This window comes from Phaethon lepturus, unplaced genomic scaffold (assembly GCF_000687285.1).
Source record: "Phaethon lepturus isolate BGI_N335 unplaced genomic scaffold, ASM68728v1 scaffold2424, whole genome shotgun sequence".
NCBI classification, from domain to species: Eukaryota; Metazoa; Chordata; class Aves; order Phaethontiformes; family Phaethontidae; genus Phaethon; species Phaethon lepturus.
Window position 1 is genome coordinate 12,037 of NW_010533754.1, and position 22,321 is coordinate 34,357.

At 43.5% G+C, this 22,321-nt stretch overlaps 2 protein-coding genes across 2 annotated transcripts; one reads left to right on the plus strand and one right to left on the minus strand.

Moving 5' to 3' along the window:
- Positions 1–8,223: 8,223 nt before the first annotated feature.
- On the plus strand, positions 8,224–17,405 carry APOBEC2 (apolipoprotein B mRNA editing enzyme, catalytic polypeptide-like 2). Its single transcript, XM_010285295.1, has 3 exons — positions 8,224–8,568; positions 16,153–16,700; positions 17,274–17,405. Exons 1-2 carry the CDS (start codon positions 8,435–8,437, stop codon positions 16,691–16,693), a joined length of 675 nt encoding a protein of 224 aa, XP_010283597.1. The 5' UTR covers positions 8,224–8,434; the 3' UTR covers positions 16,694–16,700; positions 17,274–17,405.
- A 2,437-nt stretch (positions 17,406–19,842) lies between these two features.
- Positions 19,843–22,122, minus strand: OARD1 (O-acyl-ADP-ribose deacylase 1). Its single transcript, XM_010285297.1, has 6 exons — positions 22,047–22,122; positions 21,664–21,731; positions 20,974–21,118; positions 20,762–20,820; positions 20,279–20,391; positions 19,843–19,945 (listed from the first exon to the last, which is right to left on the minus strand). Exons 1-6 carry the CDS (start codon positions 22,120–22,122, stop codon positions 19,843–19,845), a joined length of 564 nt encoding a protein of 187 aa, XP_010283599.1.
- Between the last annotated feature and the right edge of the window lie 199 nt (positions 22,123–22,321).

Consider the following 22,321-nt stretch of genomic DNA (forward strand, 5'->3'; position numbering starts at 1 on the left):
TCCCACCTTCCTCATGGTTGTGTAAAAGAAAGGTTTGCACCATGCACCCGTGCGTTCTTTTAAAGTAACCGTGCACCCTGGGAACTGTTTTCTCCAGCACTGTCGTGTTGGGGCTCGAGCTGTATGGTGACCTTAATGCTATCAATCAGGTCAAATTCCATTAGCCAAATTAGGATCTCAAGAGAACAGCATAATTCAGAGTATCAATCCTGGACACCCCTCGAAACTGCTACCATTCCCCCAGAGAGCAGAACTTGTTCACACACGTGGTAAATCCCATCTTCTCTTCTGGGACCAAACAAAAATGCCCTTCACTCATGTACACCAATTTTTAAGAACGAACTTACTTGATTTTTTGCTATTTGTGCTGTTGCTTCATTTTCACGTATCACCTGGTTTGTGCTTGATACCATTAACTTTTTATCTGTCAGCTACTGAGCAAGCAGTAATCCGTCTTGTTCTGCTAGTGAGAGGAGACTGGGCACTTTGACTTCTATTTGTGGAGTATCACACTTCTTGAGTTTCACGCTCCAAGATAAAGCAGCAATGATTAGAATGCAAATGCTTCTCCCAAGAGGAATTTTCTCTCTTCTACCTCTGTGTGCTATTTTTCATCAGTAAAGAAAAACTAACATCAGTGCCTTGAAAAAAATACTTTAAATGCTTGGGGGGTTTTAAGCACAGAAACACAAGGGCCTTTGTAAAATTTAAAAACTTGTTCACACTGCCTTTAAGGTTGTAATTACAAGATTGGCAAAAGGACCCATGCCAGCTCTGTCAGGTGAAGTACAGGTATTTCATCCCAGAGTCTTTCCACTCCTGAATACTATTAATCAGGAAAGGTTAAAACACAAGTAGTTCTAGAGAAATGGGACCAAGCCATGACAGAATCAGACACAAAAGGCGGACGGACTAGCCCTTGTCCATCCTTTAGTCTCGTCCTTGCCTTTGGTAAATCCGAACCTTAGATGTTGCTGTCAGCAGAGAATATTCACTATGATTTTTTAATTGATAGAAGCAATGTGTGTGAAGAAAAGTGGTAGGTGGATCTTCTTCCTGGCAGCTGACCGTAGATTAAAGTGCGTGGGCATACTTGCAAAGGGTGGGGGTAGGAGGGCTTAGCTGGGATGTAAAATAAATTGTATTTGCTTTTAATAAAACTAAGCCACTTTTGTTTGGAGAATAAATAAATCCAAGTTATTTTTGGTTTACTGGTTTGGCACTAAGTTTGCAAAAGCTCAGGGGATCCTGTCTGGAGTCCCTGGCTTGTGCTCTGGCTCCAAAGGGAAGGGGATCGGCAGCCAGACTCGTTCCCGGGTGCGTGTTGGGAGTAAACGGGCTGTGCGGGTTTCAAGCCTAAGGGTCGCAGAGGTTCTTTCAGCCCCCGCACAGCGGAGACACGCTCTCTTGGGGATGCATCCCCGTGACAAGCTCCTGCATTATACTTCACCCACAGCGTCAAGGAAAGGGAGATAATTCTTGGGTCTGGGGTCCTTCCTCAGTCACGACAAGCCTAATTTCGAGAGATGCTGAATGTTCTCGGGTCCAACTCCTGTAAACGGCAGAGCTCGGTGCTCAGCATGACTGAAAGCTGGGGCCAAGGGAGAGAAATACCAGGAGCTGAGAGCAGTTGAAATAATTGGTAGTACCTGTTTAAAATTTGGTCATATATCTTGTTCTGTCATTTTGATCCCATCCATTATTTCTCCCTTCTAGCCACAGGGCACCTTTGTACAGGACTGCTGCTGCAAGCATGTTGCTGTAATCTCCCAGGTAAAAGCTGCACAAGAACCGGCCCTTGAGTGGATGTGGCTGTAAGCAGGAGTAGGACTATAAAGCATGAGCACTGCAAGCAGCCCTAGAAAGATCACAAGCTACTTTAAAAAAAAAGGGGGGGGGGGGGAAAAAGAAGAAAGAAAAGTCCTATATATTTCAGGGCTTTGTATAATTGTATGTTACCACTGAGCGTATTTACAGTGATGCCTCAATCTACGTCTTCCAGAAAGCCACATGCCAAAGGACACGAAGACAGAAATTATTTCTTCCTAAAAAGAAGCTAATATCTGGGCTGGGTATTCAATTCATCGGAGTTAGGGATGATTTAGGGCGCCCGAACATCATTATGCCTGTCCTTTCCTAATGAGCATGGCAAAGCCAGGAGGAATAGCGATGAGCAGGGCCACCTAGTGAAGCCAGGAGGGATAAAGCAAGTCTTCACAGTGATCTCTGCTTTTGAAAAGGGGAAGAGTATTATTTAAACTTTAAATCACATTTCAGTTGGTAAGTCACTCTAGATCTGGTTCAAACCTGCAACGTTTTACTAACATTCCACATATGGACGCATATTTGATCAACTTTCATAAATTAATTCTCTTTCCCCTTCTTACCATTTTTTCCACAGGTAAAGGAAAATTTGGAATTAAGAGTAATACTTTTTTTTTTAATCTTTTCATGTTTGCCCTCCCCATTTTCCCAACCGGTGTGATAAGCTGACTTGGTCTCATCTTCATTTCAGTTCCTCTTCCTTCCAGTCCACCTATAAGTGCACCAAGAGCTTCTCTTTGCTACTTGTATTTTCTCGCAGGCAGGAAAAATAGTAAATGCTCCTACATGTAATACACATAATAGCTTGAAATCATTTGACAAAGTTAAATTCAGCAAAGCACCCTCTTGTATTAATAATTAAAGCATGATTTTGTGTATTTGGTATTTAAACGGATACACTAAAACCCCCTGCATAAAAATAACTTTAATGACATTTTAAAGTCAGCCATCTAGAGAATTTCTTAGCTATTCTGTGCAGTGCAGACCAAAATCTGCCTCTGTCCTCAGGGATCTAGAGGGGCCCTGGTTTCCCATCGGTGCCGCGTAACGAGGCTTGTGCTCCCGGTCACAGTCCTTGTCTAGATCCAGCCTGTGCCACAAACAGACCAAAGGGAAGAGGAAAAAACCCCAGACAGAGAGGTGGTAGAAACCCAAAGCACAGGTAGGAACCTGGCTTGCTAAAATCAGTGAAATTTTGCTTCCAAGTGAGAAAGGGGATTTCACGTGAGGTCTCTTGAGCTCGGGGCTCTCCTCCCCGCCGTACACCACCTTCCTGAAGGGCCCTTTTTCCCAGCGGATCCAGAGGAGCCCGGGGAAGTTTTGCCAATGCCAGCATTAACCGGGCGGCAGGCAGGCTGGATCACCTCAGCAGGCACGCAAGGTGTTTGTCCAGCCCTCCCTAAGTTAGCTTATGGAATGGATACCCCGTCCCACCCAGCGTCAGGAACATTTATAACCCACGGCGGGACGTGTCGCGGTCTACGTGATTCAAGCAGTGACTCAGACAAAGGCCGTGCATTCGTGAGAGCTTTCATGGGGTCGTGGCATTTAGAGAGAAGGGTACCTCTCAGATCACCATGTCTAATGATGATCCCTCCCCTCAAACTTCAGCCAGTCTTTCCAGAAAGACGTATTTGATATTAAACTGATCATTACACTTGATCTTAGCCCAAAGGGCACATCCCCTGGCTGCTGGATACACAACACTCCTGTATAAACAAAATCTTGCTGCCTTCCAGTCCATCCTCCTTTCCTAAGCCTTGTCCCATTCAATAATTTACCAGCTGTTCCAGAAAACACCCCGGCTTCAGCAGCAAGGAACTTTAATTGATTTGCCGGAGTCTGGAGCCATGTTAAAAATATAGTCAGATGCTAGAGAGGATTTGCTGCTGTGTGCATCCTAACTTCAGAGCGCTGATATACGGTTCAGCAGCTCCCCCTGCCGCCCTTCGTCAGCACGGGGTGGTGCAGAATGGAAATTCCTGGGGCTCTGAGCACCTGCATGGCTGGGGCCAGCCCTCTCCTTGAACTGCTCCCACTGAAACTGCGGCAGGAGCCCAGCAGGAAGGAGGTTGTGCTGCTTGGAGCTGTCATTAACTTCCAGTCGGGCTTTGAGTTAATCGGACAGCCAGCAGCGTCTGCCAACAAAACGGACTCCTTCCCGGCTCTCCGGCAGCGCGGTAACGGCGGTGCGAGGGCTTTAGCTGGGAAGATAAGGCAGGCAAGGAGGCGAGAGCATCGCTTATCTCTGCCTGCACCACGGCTCGTTTCAGCTCCGGCGTAGCACCTTTCACGGGGAGCTACCACCCCGCACCGAGGGACGTGGGCACCGTCCAGGTCAAGCCCGTGGGACGCTGCCACGGCCGACACGCGTGTTTCCTGCCCCTTCTTTTAAATCTTGGCATCGCGGTCGGGCAGCAGGAGGAGAGGGGCAGGTGAGAGCCTACAGGGGCTGAGGGAAGGAAGGCTGCCTCTGCACATCACTGTCAGAGTGTTTATTTATTTATCACGTAACGGTAGTTACAGCTGGAAAAAGCAGGAGGGGGATTGCTGCCAGACAACGTATCTAGGGAGATGTTTTGTTAGTGCCACCAGCTGTCCCCTCGGAATAGAGAGCACGTCCGAGCCATGACTCACGCAGCCAGTGTCTGATTTCACTCTCGCATCTATCCGAAAATGTTCCTTCAGCCCGAGAATGCAATAAAAGCCTCTTTTTCCTGGCAAGGACTTTTGCAGCCAGGTCTCTTCTACTGTCCCTTTGTGATCGGGAAAAGGTAACAGCCATTTTAGCTCCAGGAAAGTAACTCCTGCTGCAATTAGAGGAATGGCAGATGACCTGCCCGGGAGACAGGTCAAGGGAATACAGTACTCTACGTGAGATACTTAAGATGGGGAAAAAAAAGGCATCAGAGTGTTCAGAGATGCCTCTAAAGTCAGTGCATAAACTCTTTTGCACTTGGATGGATGCAGGATCAGACCTTAACATCCAATACTCCAGCAAAGCCAGAAAGCTTCTCCCGGAATAGGCTGTCATCTTAGCCTTGCCTCGCCAGCCGTCGCCTCCGCTGGCAGCTTTCCCGCTGCAGGCAGCTCTTCCAACCTCGCCGCAGGTTTGCTGCCTTTGAGGTCTGCTCCTCCCCAGTACTCCTTCTGGTCTGTTCAGGCATTCTGGCCTCAGTGCCCCGACACAGTGAAGCCAAACCTTAGAAAATAAAGGGAGACGGACTGCCAGATGTTACGGGACACATCTGTCACGGGATGGAGGACGGGCTCGGGCAGGAAACCGCAGCTTGGGTTTGTGCCAGCGAGGTGGAAATCGGCTCGGTGGGCGATCCGGCGGCTGCGGTCACTCCCTTGGAGGTTTCCCCACGTACGAGGTGCAGCTGCTGAAGAGGATTACCTCGGGGGGAAGAGTCCGCACCTCCCGGCCGCGTCCAGCGTGCTGGGTGCGGGCAGAGGCCACGGGGCTCTGCTGGGAACGAGCACGGTTTAGCCCTTGCCGTGGGGAAGTGAACGGGGAGAGGCAACGGGCCGATTCTCAACCTCCTTGCGCGAGACCTGATGTACGTGCAGATCTCTTGTGCCTCTTCTGTGGCCGTACAGCGATTCCTCTGAGCAGAACGAAATTCAGAGTCAACTAAATAAACCATTAAATCAGTGGGGAGAAGGGCAGGGTGGAGGGAAGCCTCAGTAAAAATGCTGGTTGGCAAGCACGATGATTTTAGTTAACCCAAGTGCCATTGGGAGGTCCTTAGGTGAGGCGAGTCGCATCCCTGGCACCTCTCAGCACCCTCCTCCTCTGAACTAGCTGACGGAAAAAACCTTCCATCACTGGCTTCAGTCATTAGGCCGTGCACGCGTGCTCTTGTGCACACGTGTGCACTCCGGGGGAACTGGGGTCACTTAAAAACCACCGAACAAAACTGATCAAAGCTTTCGTTCCTATGGCTCCAGCGCAGAATGTCAGATTGACGGCAGCTCGGTGGCATCCCTTTATATTTTTGGCGCAGGCAGACGCTGCAGGGGGGTGGATCATCCCTATTTCGTGCGCTGCCCTAGATGGAGCCGCGGGGCAGCTGGGCAAGGGCTGGAGAGAGGTAGAGTCTCAGTGCCACATTCCCGAGATTAGATTAGAGCTCAGCCCCGAAGCCTGCAGAGGGGCCAGGCCAGTGAAAGCTGCAGGAAAGATGGGACCCTAGTCGTCACGAGCTTCCAAAAATAAAGGAAAGTGGGTCAGAGGGACTGAAGAGGGGCTGGAATGCTTCTCTAAAGTATAAGGGTAAGAAGGAAACAAGCTGTCACTCATTAAGAGAGGATTCCCATCCCCAAAAACACTGCCTGAAATGTCAAAGGTGAGAGTAATTGGACGGGGGAGTGGGAATTTGAGCATAGTTACCATGCAAGAGGAAAAACACTACACCTGCCCTCCAGGAAAGTATTTTAAGCTTAAAAATAAATAAAATTCTGTACCATGAAAATGAAAGATACATGTTCCACGGATAGGATGTCTTGGAACTTGTCAAATCCTTAATTGCGCTGTTGTCACAATACTCTCCATGCCAGCTGTGTCAGTCATCAAATAAACAACTTCTCATCACTAGCAAACAGTGTGGGAGTAAAGGGGGGGTGCTCTGTCCCCAGAACAACGGCATTTCGATGATGTTACTAAGGAAAAGCTATGAAGGATACTGCAGCACAGAAAGGCAGGCTGTTGTTCTTTCAAGCAAGGGGGCTTGAAAGAATAGCTAGAATAAATTATCTGCCCAATGGTATAAATTTATTTCACGTTGTGATAGTGCAGATCCCTCTAAAGTCTCTAAAGAGCTGACCGCAACAGTATCGTGAAGACTTGAGTTTGGCCTGAAAGCAGGTATTCACACCTATTTGATTCCTACAGAATACAATTGGTCCTCCTCAAACTAAGATGTTTTCTACTAAGTACAGACAGAATAATCAATCAAATATAGCTTAATATTTCATATTTACCAAAATCTGGATGATGGTGGGTTCTGAACTAAGTGCAGAACCCAAGATACTGGAGATTTGATTTCCAATATGCTTTGGCTAAAACATGAGTTCTGCACAGCTACATATTTTTTATTTACTTCCAACCTCATGGCATAGCAGGATTAGTCTCTGAGAAAAAATCTTACTCTGGTTTCCATTAGGCTTGGCCCACATGTGATTTTACAAACTTTAAATGATTTAAATTTAGAGTGAGAAATTGGAAGAATTTTGCATAATCCTGAAGGAAAAAAAAAAAAAAAACCCCACACACACCCCCAACATATAAAACTCTTTGTAGATCTCATGTGAAAGCTACATTACCCCCAAGCATCCTTCTAAGTTACCACAGCCTCTTCGAGAAATCTGCTTGATACAGTGCTGAGCAAACCGAACATCCCAAACTCATGTCAATAAAATCTTCATAGTCCTCCTCATTTGTCTTTGTATGAAAGGCAGATTCCACACCCACACTAGTTCAGGCATATCCCAAGAAGTACCTTAGCAGAACGTCTCCAGCAGTCTGTCCTGGGCACACTGCTGACACCAGTCCCAGTTATTGCTGCACGACCACACACCTCACTTCTCATCGCACCTCCGCCACAGGCTCCCATCTGCCCGGTTCTTTGGCTCCCGTGCAACCACTCGTTCAACGTCTGCATCCCCTGCGGCAGCAAAGGTGAAAGGAACAAAGAAATACTGCAAGACTCGGTAAGCCCAGCAGTTTTCAAATGCTTGCTCTTACCTAGCTATGTTATAACTCCCAGTATGCCGGGCACTTTCGGGCAACGGAGAGAAAAAACGCAGAACAACAGGCAACTGCTCAGCACGTGCACTTGGAATTACCCTGCACCAGAAATACCACCTCGCTGTGAATTCTAAGGCTGACTTTAAAATGTCATTTTAAAGGTTCTGGCTTGCGTTTACACCGGTACGATCTGATATCAACTTCAACAAGGAAGATTTCACCCTGTGCAGCTCCTGTTTTCAGTGTCCCTGCACGGGAGAGCAGGGTGGAAGGAAAGGCAGGTCTCCTGCTCCTCGGAGCAGTCCTGCTGTGATGCTCCAGGTGGCCTGTGAGGCCAAATCCACCAAGAATGGGGATTTTTCAGAAAACCAAATGGGGACTGCCCCTCTCCCCTCTTGCCTGAGCCAAAACAGTGGTCCTTCAAGGTCAGCAATATAATAAACTGGCAAAAGAAGGTAGATGGAAAAGCTGCCAGCTCTGCATCTTGCCAGCTATCTGTCACACTAATGGATAAATAGATACTTCTGCTTCCAGGATTTTCCATCCATTGCTTAACCCGCCCACAGTGAAGTCGTCACTTAATTTTAAATTAAAAGGGGAGCAAGAGGGATTGTTGAAAAGACCTAGAGAAAGCAAGGGAAGGAGGCGACATCTGAGAGCCCTGGGTCATCCTACCCCATCCAGCCTCTATCACTGCTGCTTTGTTCCATATTTAGCTCCTGACAACTGTGCCTAGTGCAGGAACTCCCAGCTCTGTTTTTCCCTCCTCCCTCTGCTGCCTCCTCTCCCTTACAGCGCTCAGAAATTGCTCTTTCTTTTTCCCAGCGGCCATAACTTAATACCTCTATACTCAAGAAGATGGCAGAAAAGCAGGAGGAGCCCGAGCCCAGCAGCACCCAGAACGGTGAACCTGACAACGCAGAAGAGGGTGAGGAAAAAACGAAGAAGAAGTTGAAGCGGGAAGACCTGCCACCATTTGAAATTGTGACAGGGTAAGAAGTTTAAATATAAGGGTGCAAGAGAGTGAAGTGGGGATGTTGAAAGGTCTCTGCCTCAGCTCTTAGGTTGGGTAATTAAAGTTGGCATCTTCAGCCAGTGCGCTTCTAAGTATTCTTAAACGATGTAAGTATGGCTTGCATTATTGTGGGAATTCGTTAAAAGTTTCAGCGAGTTTTACAGAGGATGGATGCACAGCAGGCAGGCAGACGAATCTGTTTGTTTTATACGAGCAGGTCTGTTTCTACAGCATTGACGCTACAGGGCAAGTAGTGTCACTGTCTGCAGCGGGATCCCTTGCCTGATGATAACGGGACGGAAGGTACTGGCCCTTGACGAGCACTGAATATTGATTTCTTGGTGTGATCAATGGCTCTTGTCTGAAAGTTTCTCTATCTGTGGATTAGGAAAAGTACCTCTGCTATGGCTGATTTGCTTTCTGGACCGAAGGGATAGATTTTTCAAGAGAGCTAAAAGTGCGTATTTTCAAGGGCTCCACACCCACAGCTGGAACCCGACTTTCAAAAAAGTCTAACTTGCAGACAGGCACCAAAACAATAGACAGTTTTCAAAACAGCAAAGCAGCAAGCAGCTCCTCTTATTCCAGCGAGCCTGGCCTTTGAAAAAGGCAGATGTTAACAGAGATCTACTAGGAAGCTGAATTCTCTCAGACATAACTGACAGCTGATTTCAGAGCTTTTTCTAGTTGCAGCTATCTCTAAGCATTTCAAAATGCTCATTGTAGCAGTAGCAAGATGCCCTACGTAGTTCTCCCCTCTGGTTTCCCTTAGCAGTCACAAGGCAGTGTTCCCAGCATGTAAACCAAACCCATGATTTCTTCCAGATGCTTGAATGTAAAGCTCAGGCCTGACTCTTAAAATCCCACTTGGAATCCTTCTGCCTGTGACGTGGTCACCGGTAAAAAAGATAAAAAAACCCTGAAAAAATTAGCTGGTGCTTCTGAAAACAATGCATGGGGCAGGACAGCATCTATGTCTGATCTCACACAATTGGGTTACATTCCTGCACAGGGGTGAAAAAACATTTTCTTCTTAAAATGTGTCTGCTCTGAAAATCACTTCTTGGTGTGGGGCTGTTCACAGCCTTTGGTCTCTGTCATACACAATCATGGAAATAACTCACATCTGCTTGAGCAGTGACTATTAAAAAAAGCACATTGCTCTGCTAGGAACGGAGCTAAGACACCAAAAATTGTTCTTATAAGCCATTGCACCAATGACACATATGGTGACAACTTCTAGACACTTAAGATGTACTAAAATGAATTTCAAAGAGAAAATTAGGTTTTTCAGCCTTAGAGCACTCAACTTTCAATTAGGAATGCTAAGGAATTGGGCAGTATCTTCAAACTTCCTTGGTGTTCTAATTATGGATGAAAAATACTTTCTTAGCATCATCCTGCAATGAAATTATTTATTGAAATGACAGGAGCATTGCAGAAGACTTTCCACTCTGGAAAGGTGGCAGCAAGAACGCAAGGGATGACATGTGCTTGCAGAAAGGGGTAACAATAGGAAAACTCAACCTGCCGAGGCTGAGGAGCGAGCTGCGCTGCTGGAACTGCACCGGGGCAGAGGCACTTGAGTTAAGGGCGGCAAGTGATGCAAGGAAGCCTCGGGTAACGCTCTTCTAGGGACAAGTTAAAGCCTGTGCTATGACATCTACATACATTAAGCTGATACCAGCTGATTTTCACATTCAATACCCCGATACCAAGACAGACAGGAGTTTTAAGCTTCTGAAATGAAAGTACTCAGACAGTTGGTGAGGGACCATAGAGCTGTCAGTATGTGAGTATTTATACTGTCCTCATCACAATACTGTTTGGAAAGTGATTATAAATATCTGGTGAATTCCTGTAGGAATGATTACCAAATCTCCTCCGATTATTAGTTTATGACTAATATGCTGGCTATTAAAGGTGGGAATGAGAAAGTAAAGCAGAAGTCCTGAAGGACCCTTGAAGGGGGTACAGAAAATTCCAGCAATTTTAACTTTCATTATAAGTAGTACACTGTGAGTTTAGACTGTGCCTCGACCTGGTATGATCATTGTTTGGATTTTTCCAATTATTTACAAATTTTCAGCCAATAAAGCCAGTTATGTGAATTATGAGAAAACACATAACTGCAACTGCGGAAGCACTTAAATTCAATTACATTGCATTTCAGTTTTAGCCCTTGGATTAGGGGCATCTTATGACACACAGCCAAGTTTTTAAGCTGTTGCTTGTAACTCTAAGCCTTAGAGTCTGGCTTACAAGAAAAACACTGGGAACCCAATTACTCTGTTTAAGAATATTAACCCCTTTTTTTTTGGTCAACATTTGGCTCACCACAGTCCTGGATAAATATAAACCCCATCTGTGTACTTTTCATGACATTTAAGTAGACACATTAATTTACACTTTCCCCAGGGTGTAAATGAGGCTCCTTCTAGCAGTGATAAATCCTTGGTTCCTGTTACAGTTGATCATTCCAAGCTTTCTATAATCAATGAACCCAGCATGAATGAGTTTATTTGTGAATAGTTGTCAAAGAGCAGAAAAGGACCCTGTTTTAGCAGCTCAAACAAGCCAAGACCATAGTATAAATAACCACTGAACAAATATTTAAATCTAAAGAATATCTCCTACTAGTTTACAGCATCTTCTAAATAATCCCACATTTTTATTTTCTCATTAGAAGTTCTCATTCTCTTCTCCTACCCAGCCAGCATGCAATAGTGCCAGGGTCATGCCGGGCAGCCGCTGTGTTCCTCCAGCCTACCTTACTTCAGCAAACTTAAAAGCACATTGTCTGTTCAATCCAGCACCATTCTTACAGATTGAGGTTTCTGTCTCAAAGTTTAAATCTTTTTCATCTCAATATGATATAACAGATGACAAATCACTTTGCTACCCAAGGCAAGCACTTCAATAAGTTAGGTTTGAGGCATTTAGAAAATGCCTAAAGATCACCATTTAATGATGACCTTCAGAGAAGTAGGATAACGAAGATTTCAACTTTTACCTTCCCATACCCCGCAAGTGAGCTGTGTGACCACCTGCATCTTACTGCTGGAGCAGGTGATTATTAAGAGTGTTGTGACAGTTCAGTGCCTATAAATCATTTTTCAAAGAACCTTCCATATACATAAACCTTACCTGCAAGTCTTACACTAAGTACAATGACTGTACTGGAGAGGGAAATGGCAAGAAAACTTCACTAATTGCAAGAAAAAACAAAAGCAGAAAAGCAATTAGCCTAGTCACCAAAATATCTGATATTTGTGTATCTTAATAGATTGCGAAATCATAGGCAAGACAACACAATTTGTATGTTTAGCATTTATAGCAGCACAACTTCCAGCATAACAAATATGAGAACGGAACTCATATCTCCTAGGCATATTTTGTTAGCATTATCTTTCCTTAATGTTGGAACAAAACACAAAAAAAGGATAAAATAGAGATAATACTAACATTTGTACACCACCTGTCATTCAAACATGGGAAAATAGGCTTGCCAAGAATTATTCATTTACTCAGAAACGGTCTATTCAAAGCTAGACTTGAGTTTCCAAAGAAGCTGACACAGATTTTTGTAGTAGTTGACAGCAATTTCAGGGATGCGTTTTGATGCTCAATTGTTTGCAAAGAGTTTTAATCTACCCAAATAAACAATACCACACTTCACTTTGCAGTAAGTTATGAGGGTCATCTGCCAAGCATGCCATAACTCACCAAAGGTGGGATTATGCAGCATAGGGTATTTAAATACATATGCAGTTTTATGGTACATATGGTTTGGTCTTGCCTATTCTTTCACTGCTATATCACTCACTACGGGGCTTTCCAATTACTCCGAGAACCAGAGACACCTTGCGCAAACCCCCACTGCTGGGAAGAGTCACATAGCAAGGACTCAGTTAAGCCCTGTCAGGACAATTTACAATTCGCACTCGTGCTGAAATGTCCTCCCTGCACTAAGGTACATGGGATTAAACAGATTCTTGCTAACCAGCACACACAGATCATTGGTTGCTTACGTATCCATGACCACCACATTTTCCAAGCTCTCAGCCAGCTACTTACAGGCTTGGAAGATGCCCTTAGCGTTGTTTATAGTCTTTATCGGAAACTTATTAATTAAGCTGATGCATATTCCATGTTGCTAGGAGGACAGATTTAGGTGAACATCCCAGATAATCTGACACCGAGATGATAAGCAATAAAATCCATGTAGAAGGCCTGACTAAACACACACCACTGAGTCAATACATCCGGGAACAGATCGCTGCTGTTCAAACAGCTCATCAAAACATAGAGACTCAATTTCATCACTGATGCAACCGCTTTGCAGTCAAGAGAGTTAAATCAGGAATGAACTTCCATGTGACTCTGATGTGCTACACTTAAATACATGATGTTATTTTAAAACAAACTTACAAACTTAGCTCTGAAACAAGGCAATGGGTGGCTCATGTTAGATCCAACATTGCTGGACTTAAAGAAATAATTAATTAAATAATCATTAAATCATTAATCAAAGAACCACTCATCATCTAGGATGTAAAAAACAGGAAAAGTGCTATTCTGGGAAGCATGTGAAACTTTTTTTGTCTCAAAGAACAAGAGAAAGAAGGTAGGGAATAAGAGGCATTATGCCAAATTAGAGCCTGATAATGTTTTTTAATAAAATCAGTGCAAGTCTTGCAACTCATGTTAAAGAAAAGGAGACTCGCTCTAATGGGTAACTTTAAGTTATCTAACATAAGCGAACAGTGGTCAAAGTGCTAAGAAAAGGAAGCCAAAGTAGTCTTCCTGAGTAGTTTAACAATTGAGCAAGCCAGTGCAATTTTCCCTTACGTAGGCTTGTGCAAACTCTCAATGCAAACCAGAGAACCATAGACCAAATCATACCCAATCAGCATGGTTTATTTTCTCATTAATCAAAATACAAGTCTGTATCCACACTACTGCTTCTCATCCCTTATTAATATACTGCCAGCTAAAACAGTAATAGCATGGAAAGCTCCCAAACAGGCTTTTCTATTAAGTCCTGTCTTGTGCAGATCTCATCTAAGTAGAACTGAACAATATAAGGGTTTCACTATATCATTTAAGAAGCAGCTGAAAACCTGCTTCTAGTAAAATTTCTAAAGCCAAACTTGTACTCTAAGCTTCCACTGTCACGAATCAATGATATGTGAAAACAATTACAGTGGTCCTTGACTGACAGCAAGAATAGATATTCTCAGTGTAGATGCAATTTTAGGAACAAAATTGTTTTGACTCATACATCTTGTTGCATTTGGAAGACTAATGATCTTCCTCCCTCAGTATAAAGTACAACTGTGCCAACCTAACTGCATCAACTCTCACACCATTTGGCTGGCATAGTACACTGATATTCCAAGTCAAGTTGTTCATCTGTAAAACTGTGCTGTTGGGAAATAGAAAGCAGAAGAGGGAACTACAACTCCAGGCCTTTTACTGCAAATCCGTGTAGCAGACCCAAACGGACCCTAAATACTACTGTAGTATCATAAAAAATTAAATACAAGGGTGTTCTTTTATGTTTTAACTTTCTCAAAAGCCAAAAATGCCATGGGACTTCGGCAGCAAGAAAAGCCTTGGCTGCATTAAGACAAGTATGGAATATTACACATACCGAAGAGAAATTCCTGAAACTTTGTAAGCGGAGTTAAACATTTATGAAAAATTTTATTTACACTTTTAAAATAATACAGCTAAAGCAGCTTGACAACAGCTATAGTTTACTCTGAGTTATGTACTTAGCATGCAATTTCCAATTCTTATCTAAGCAAAAAGCCATTTTCTTACAGTACGTAATGTAATATTTGCAACCAGGTATTAAATGAAGAAGTCCTAAGTGCATCCCACATTTTCACTGTGGGCCGTACCAGCATCTCTCACTAGCAAACTGACAGTACATTCATTCGTTCCCACATTACTAACCGAGCACAACATACCGATTTTGATTCTCTTCACTCTTTTTCCATACCATTCACCGTGTCTCTGGAGAGATCTTGTGAGATGTTGCATCACAAATTGTCTTTCCTCTCAGCAGAATGACGCTTCGCCACTTACTGCTGCAGCCTCATTGCTCTTACCAATTAAAATTTCCAAGAGTCTGAGAATCTCTCCTGACCTTTGCTCAGTGTACCCCCTGGAGAGGCCTGACATTATAATCTGACTGTAGATGAGACAGGGATGAATAAGACACTGTTTTACAAAAATTCATTACTGCCTCAGTGGGAGTATCAAGGTTATAGGTCCACCTAAAGCTCAGATGAGAGGAGTACAACATGCCAGAAGATTACTAGTGTGTAATAACTGAAATATTGTGTTATTACTTTTCATTATTTCACTTTGGCTACTCTGTGCAGTTTTCACTCCCGTCGTTTGTAGCATTTAGCAGGTCACAAGCCATGTTGCCAGCAATCTTTTTTTCACCTAACATCCTTGAAGTACTAGTCCTTGTACTGATGTACTCCACAGCTAGATGATACAGGGGGCAATCAGGAAAGCCTGGTACTCCATTAGGATGGAACAGGTACCATGAGCCGATGCAGCTTTCCTTTTTCACCTCTTCAGTCAGCAATGCGTAAAAGCTTTATACAGTATTTTAAGGGACTAATTTTAACCTCCCTAAATAACAGCAGACTACCTTGTTTGGCTGAAAGATGACTGCAAACACATTATTCACTGTGATGATTCACTTTGGATTATGCTAATTTAGAAACCCAGAATGGAAGAGGTGCACAACATTAAAAAAAAGTATCCGAAGCTTATCAGTAGTATCCATGAGACAGCTATCAAACTTCAGTGGGAGATACACTTTTTCATAGTGAAGTTAGATTTGATCTCAGATATCTTATTAAGCCAAAGTCACAACATAATCCTACTGAATATTAATATTCAACTGATACTGGAAGAATAAAACTAGAACATGTAAAAACTGCAACTAGTCAGTCACAATTTTCTCTAGTCAGAGGAAATCCAGACTGCAAAAGCACTGGGGGTAAAAGATTAATTAGCAAGGCCAGAGTTATCATCCTAGCAATTCAGGACGACAGATCATGCAGATTAACATTGCAACACCACACTGAAAGAACTGTATTAATGGTTTAGAAAACAATAGAACAGTTCAGTGTACAGGTACATTAAGACTAGGAAAACGACAATTGCTGCCCCTCCTTACCAACAGTAAATACCATAGTCACAAGAAATAAATTTCAGAAACAAGTTCCTCTTAAAATAACTCAATGCAGATACCAGAAATTCCCAGTATAAGTTTGTTAAAATTAAGTGAGAAAGACTAGGCATTGAGAATGGGCCTGGATGCCTCACCATACAGCAAAGCTAGCTGAGTATCTTGTAATTTTTAATGTATTGCTACCCTCCTATTGAAAGGCGTCTCCTTTTAATACATGGAAAAATACAGCCATCATAGATGCAGCAACTTGTCCAAGATCACGTACAGGAACTGAACCAATGCTGTAACCCTTTCTTTCTGCCACTGAGATGCTTCTCTCCTCTCAACTTTCTATAGGGAACGCCTCCCAGCCATATTTTTCAAATTCCAGTTCAGGAACGTGGAATACAGCTCAGGCAGGAACAAAACCTTCCTGTGTTATGTTATTGAGACCCAAGGCAAAGAGTCAGTGACTTCTCGGGGTTACCTGGAAGACGAGCATGCAGCCGCCCATGCAGAAATGGCTTTCTTCAACACAATTTTACCGAAGTGTGAATCAAGCCTCCGCTACAACATCACCTGGTATGTCTCCTCCAGTCCCTGTGTGACCTGTGCTGATCGGATAATCGAGACTCTAAAGAAGAACAAGAACCTGCGTCTGACAATCATGGTAGGGCGCCTCTTCATGTGGGAAGAGCCAGAAATGCAGGCTGCCCTGAAAAAAATGAAGGCAGCTGGCTGCAAGCTGAGGATTATGAAGCCTCAAGACTTTGAGTATGTCTGGCAGAACTTTGTGGAACAGGAGGAAGGAGATGAAGCAAAGGCTTTCGTGCCATGGGAGGACATTCAAGAGAACTTCCAGTATTATGAGGAAAAGCTGGCTGAGATTTTGCACTGAAGCTCACGTGAGTGAGGATTTCTGCTTGGTCACCTATCTCCTTGTATTAGTATTACAGACTCCTCTTTTTCTTCAGGTTGTTAAAGGTGTAACCCAAAGCCAACTTCAGTTACTGTTACTCTCATACGCACCTGGCTGGGTTTGCCTGTACCCGAGTACTGAAAATAATCCTAGGCAGTACCTTAGCCCTTGAAGGGTAGTTAACACTGCAGTGGGCTCCTCCACAGCAGACACGTAAAGGACTTAGAGCTGGGTTTCTTTTCTTCTCAAACACCTCCAGCCATAAAGAATAAAAACATACTAGGGTCACTAGGTGCAACAAGAATACCTCATTGTTTCCCACATGCTTGATATTCAGGAAACATGGAAACAGTGAGAGGAATGTAGGAAAAATGGGGATTTCCCCTACCCCTGAAGTCTAGCCCTCTAGAAAAAAAAAAACCACAAACCAGCAACTAAAGGAAATCAGTCATCATTGCAGAATGCCTTGTTTTAAGGGATACTGAAGAGTCACCTGTTTAAGCCATAAACCATGAAAACATTTGAAGCTCCTAATAAGTCTCTCTTGTTCCTTCCCCAGGACCAATTCAGAAGAGATCTATGAAGACAGATGAGACAGTCTTGGACATCTGGGACACTCCCGCTTTCCAAAGCTTTGATTCCAGCACGATGAAGTACCAGCTTCCGGAAGACTAGGCCCTGACAGACTACAAACACAACACAGATCTTTGGTGTTTGGGATTTTTTTGGTTTATTTTGTTCCTCCTCCCTGCCCCAAACAACCCTATGCTGCCTCTGCCAATAGGAAAAGAGAAGGCAACATACTGCGTGGTTAAAGCCCTGAATGAAATGGATTGCAGTGGACCTACACGGAAGACTGCAGGCCTCACATACTGGGACTACTTTATGAGAAAAGATCTTAGAACAAAGCTGCCAATTAGATAAATGCATTTAGAAAGTACATACTTCATAAATATTAAAAAGAAAGGGACTTAAGATGAAAAACAGGTTTTCTTCCTCTGTTCTCCTCAATAACCAGAGCTGTGATTTAAATTAGGGTTCCACCATAAGTTAGAATAGATCAGTTAGCCCAAAGTACTTGATTTCAAATACCTTCTCCCCTTGTTCAATGTTGTTTATGATATAAAACTGGGAAAAGCAAAGTGAAATAAAATTGGAAGTCACTGCAAAAACCTATAGCACTGTTTATTCCTTCTTCTCTATTTGCCAGAGGTCCTAAATTTTATCTGACAAGTGAGACATCCTGGGACAGCCACGTATGAAATATTTCATAGCTGAAGTGCAGCATGAGAAGGGAGAATTACTATATGCCAAAAAAATTTCAAGAGTGGGAGACAGAGACAATATGGACATATCACTTCCCATTTAAAACAAGGCACAGACCGAACAAGGGTCACAGGGTCACTCATCAGCTAAGAAATGGAGTCAGATAATGCTAATTCGTCCCACCAGTTCTTCCTGTTGGTCTCTCCTGCACTGTCACAAGTTGGAATGGTGCTAGACACACACACATAAAACTGCTGACCACACCCACCTCTTACTCAGTCACCTGCACTTAAATTCTGGCATAAATTTTGAAGGCAGAAAAACCAAGCGGCAATGAGAACACTTCTGTGCAGCCGCTGTGGATTTCATCTCTTTGCCACTAGATTTAAAAAGCTAACACAAAACGAACGCAAGGACTAAATCAATGAGCAGTCTTCATGTCTGCTCTTGATCAGCTCAATACTCCAAGTTCCTATTTGTCTTGAGTTTATTTTTTTTTTCCAGTTGTGTATTTAGCTACAGCAATTATCCACCAAAAACAAGTTCACAAATAATGGTCAACAAACAAGGAAAGTAACAATATGAAGCTCTTAAAGACACAAACAGGATTTGTAGATCTGCATCAGCAAAGAAACCATACAATACAGATTAATCCACAATACTAAGAACAGAAAACGCTCCACCTATTCAATTCATAGTGAAAACTAATTAGGAACCCTATCTTATGCTACAAACTTCTCAGCCATTATGTCCCATTTTTAAGGTTTACTCAATGTATCTGGCATTTTTATGGGCATTCAGCATGACACAAGTAAAAAAGACTTACGGGAGGGTGGGAAACAACAAACATAAAGAAAATGCGGAGTATATGATAGTTCTTCAGTACTGGAACCAAACTTTCAAAAATCAAGTGTTTACCAATGATCTGATGAACTGTGCTACTGATTTGCTTTTGCTATCGATGACAGACATCAAACACCAACCTACATACAACAGCTAAACTACAAATGCACTAAAAAAAGAAATACGAAAAACAAACCTTAAACTCCATGCTACAGCTTTTTACAGCACATCAGTCATTCACGTGTGGATTCTCAGAAAAGTGAGTTCTGCAGACTATACCAATTATACAGCATAAAACACACCCACAATGTGTCTTTACACATCTCCAGCATTCCCCTTCAAAACTCAGCTTTCCTCTAGAACACAGCCACAACACATATAGTGTTTTTCAAAAGGCCCATGATCCAATCTGACGGTAGAGTACTGAGGAGCTATTTATTTAATGTTGACAGCATGATCCTTAGGGTGTACAATCTCATAATAAAAAAATCTTTATTTGTGGCCAGAAGATAGAAATTAAAATTTTTAATCCTGTAATGAACAGATTACTTAAGTAAACTGTATGCCAGATACTAACATCGCAAAACTTAAAAAATTGACAGGACTCCACAGCTCATCATTATCAACCGTAACTACGAAACAACAAATACCTAATCAACAGACAGCTCCAATTCACTCTGCGCAGGAACTGTCAGCTTTAAGCAGAAGCTCTAGTGCAGGCAGGTGCTCCGTGGAGAACCAGTGACATCTGGTGGCTTGCTGGGACAGACCAGGAACTCCTAGGGGGTTACCACAACACCCACCCCGCCTTCTTCACAGGCTCCCTGAACACTACATCCCCAATTAGCTGCTCTGGAGCTTTTTTCCTTTGTGTGGTGTTGTTAAAAGCCACTGCCAACACAAGAGTGAGCTACGCTCAGGAGAAGAATGTGCTCAGCATGCAGTTTCCCCCCCTCATCAGTTAACAGATTTCCACTCGTGAAAGCAAGGGAAATGGGTCTCTCTCTAAACTCTTCTGCTCACAGAGAGTAAACTGTGATCTTTATATCTGTGTCTTCAAACACTTCTCCAAGTATTGCCGAAACTTTACTCCAATCCAAGCGGTCAAGTCCACATCCAATCCTGGAAAATAAGACACCAAAAACAGCTGTAATGGCTTCTTTTGGAGCATGCTATGAACAACCAGCCCTTCAAGCAGCTACAATTTTATGTGGCACTAACTCAGTTCACCATAAATCAACATAATGTAGTTAAAATAAAGAAACAACCAAGCCTGCATGTTTTGCTATCATTTAAACGCACTGAGAAATGCAAGTTTCATTTGCATAATTGAGCAGAAGAGTTGACTAGAAGTGGATACTTGAACTCTTATTTCACAGCAGGGGATCATCTTTCAAACATCTTTCTATACAAGAAACATTTAAGTATTTACACTGTAGCAACTAATTTTCTTACTTAGGCATGGAAATGTCAGTAACTCCATTGTTTAGACAGTGAGCTTTCATGGCTTCTAAACTCTTCCGCATGTTCTCGTATGTCGGTTTGTGAGAAACCTTCTTCTTTGTAATCTGAGTATAAAAGTAAAGGATCAGTTGTGCCTTTGGCATGGTCACTGCAAACTATTTTTTTTTTTTTCTAAAAAACACATTCAACTACACTCTGAAACTTCATACCCAGACTTGCTACTGTGAAGGGAAAAAGAACTATGTTTCACAGCTTAAAATTGTATCATTTAGCAGCTAGTTCTGTCAATTTAAAGTTTAAATACACATACATAAGAGAGCCTGACTTCTCCTTGACGAGCAAGATTTGAGTAATACATCTCACACTTCTTATTTAGAAGAAACTCAAAAACCCCACAACTATTTTAAAGCCTTCGTCATCGTATCGAATAAAGTTTAGTTAGAGGGAAGCATAAGAGTAATGTCCCACTCTTACCAGGTAGTAAATATATCGGTCCTCTCTTTGGAGAACTGCCACCTCCCCAGTCTTCTTCTCTAAAGTGAAGAAACAAAGATGGTATTTTTAGAACAGTCACACTCTGCTACATAATCCCCCCTGCACCCTAAGTAGCTTGGAATACCCTTACTGCTGGAAATCAAGGTTTTTCCCTTCAGCTCCTGCATGTCCACCCCACGTGTATCACTCACGTTGGTCTAACAGCTCTTGTACGCCTCCAAACTTTTTCTTAAAAAGAACAGCTATGCCTGCACCCATGCGACAGTCCTCGCTGATGCAATGAGCCAGTGAGTCCGTCTGGGGGCATGAGAAAAGGTCCCCCTTAACACACTTGATCTGGAAAACACCACAAACAGAGGAGTAAACAAATATAAGCTAAGAGTGCAGATTCAGATAACAGAATACTCAGTTAACAGGGAATCTGGCAAGCCTGTACAGTAGAGAGTGTAAGACATCGAATTTAAGATGCAGCTCACAGGTAAATGAGTTGGCATGAATTACAAACCCAATATACCCAAACTACAAGATCTGCTATGAATACCATGTGCCAACTAAGCAGTTAATTTTACAAAATCAATGCTTAAAAAGGAAAATTACGTAACAGAGAGTACAACTGGATTAGTGCACATCTTCAACATACTATCAGTATGTCAGCACTAGATATTCCCAGACATTTAGTTAAGCAGTTAAGCTCTGTGCTGTCATACAATATCTCCATCACTACATAAGCAGAAAAGCACAAGGAATTTAGCAGTATCAGCCACTTTCCTGCAAAAAGCTACACAGTACAGCAATCTGCCACGTTATTAGAGGAACAGGAAGGTCTCTTTACAGAGACACGCATCACAGCAGTGGGCCTGCATAAGCCATTTTCTACGCACTCTCTCCTCCTGATCCTTGGAGAAGTGGGTGGCCATGGTAACGTGAGCTATGGTGAAGACACCTGCAGCTGGAAAGATGATAGAGAGAAAAACAGAGTTATTAGGAACCCCAAGCTAGGCCATAAACTGGTGTGCCAGCAGGTGCAAGGCTGAGCCTACTTTATCTATAAGACAGCTGGGACAATCAAGACACCCACTGAAAATAGAAAAGGAGGTAGCTAGGACCTCTAAATAGCATGGCACAAGCCTGCCTGCTGCAGCCCCACAGGCCCAGACCATAAGGTGCAAGGAGGCCCCAGTCATCACCCAACTAGCACCCACAGGCCTTCCAGCCTCCTCCAAGTCACCCCTGCACCTCCAAGAAACCCTTCAGCAGGCCACACCCGCGGACTCGGTGTGAAGAACTATCCGCCGAGCCGGCGCTTGCGCCACAAGGAACCTCCCCAACAGTGCCCACATCAGGCAATGCACCCCTTCTTCAGCTCCACCACAGCACTTATCGTCATGTAAAAATGGCCGCCGTTGCTTGCCTTTCTAGGCAGGCGGGAGGAACGCCCTCTCTATGATACTCACCGAGAACATTCCAAAGGCTGACCGCTCATCAGCCCGGCGCATGCGCAAAGACGCTCAGAGGCGGAGCCTAGCGAAAAAGGAGAAG

Bases quoted from the DNA above. Each gene is read 5' to 3' on its own strand.
- APOBEC2 (XM_010285295.1), top strand. From the start codon at position 8,435: ATGGCAGAAAAGCAGGAGGAGCCCGAGCCCAGCAGCACCCAGAACGGT. The intron at 8,569-16,152 runs GTAAGAAGTTTA...AACTTTCTATAG, and splicing joins CCATTTGAAATTGTGACAGG to GGAACGCCTCCCAGCCATAT.
- OARD1 (XM_010285297.1), bottom strand. From the start codon at position 22,122: ATGTGGGCACTGTTGGGGAGGTTCCTTGTGGCGCAAGCGCCGGCTCGG. The intron at 21,732-22,046 runs GTGTGGCCTGCT...TCATCTTTCCAG, and splicing joins TCTTCACACCGAGTCCGCGG to CTGCAGGTGTCTTCACCATA. The intron at 21,119-21,663 runs GTGCGTAGAAAA...GGTGTTTTCCAG, and splicing joins CCAAGGATCAGGAGGAGAGA to ATCAAGTGTGTTAAGGGGGA.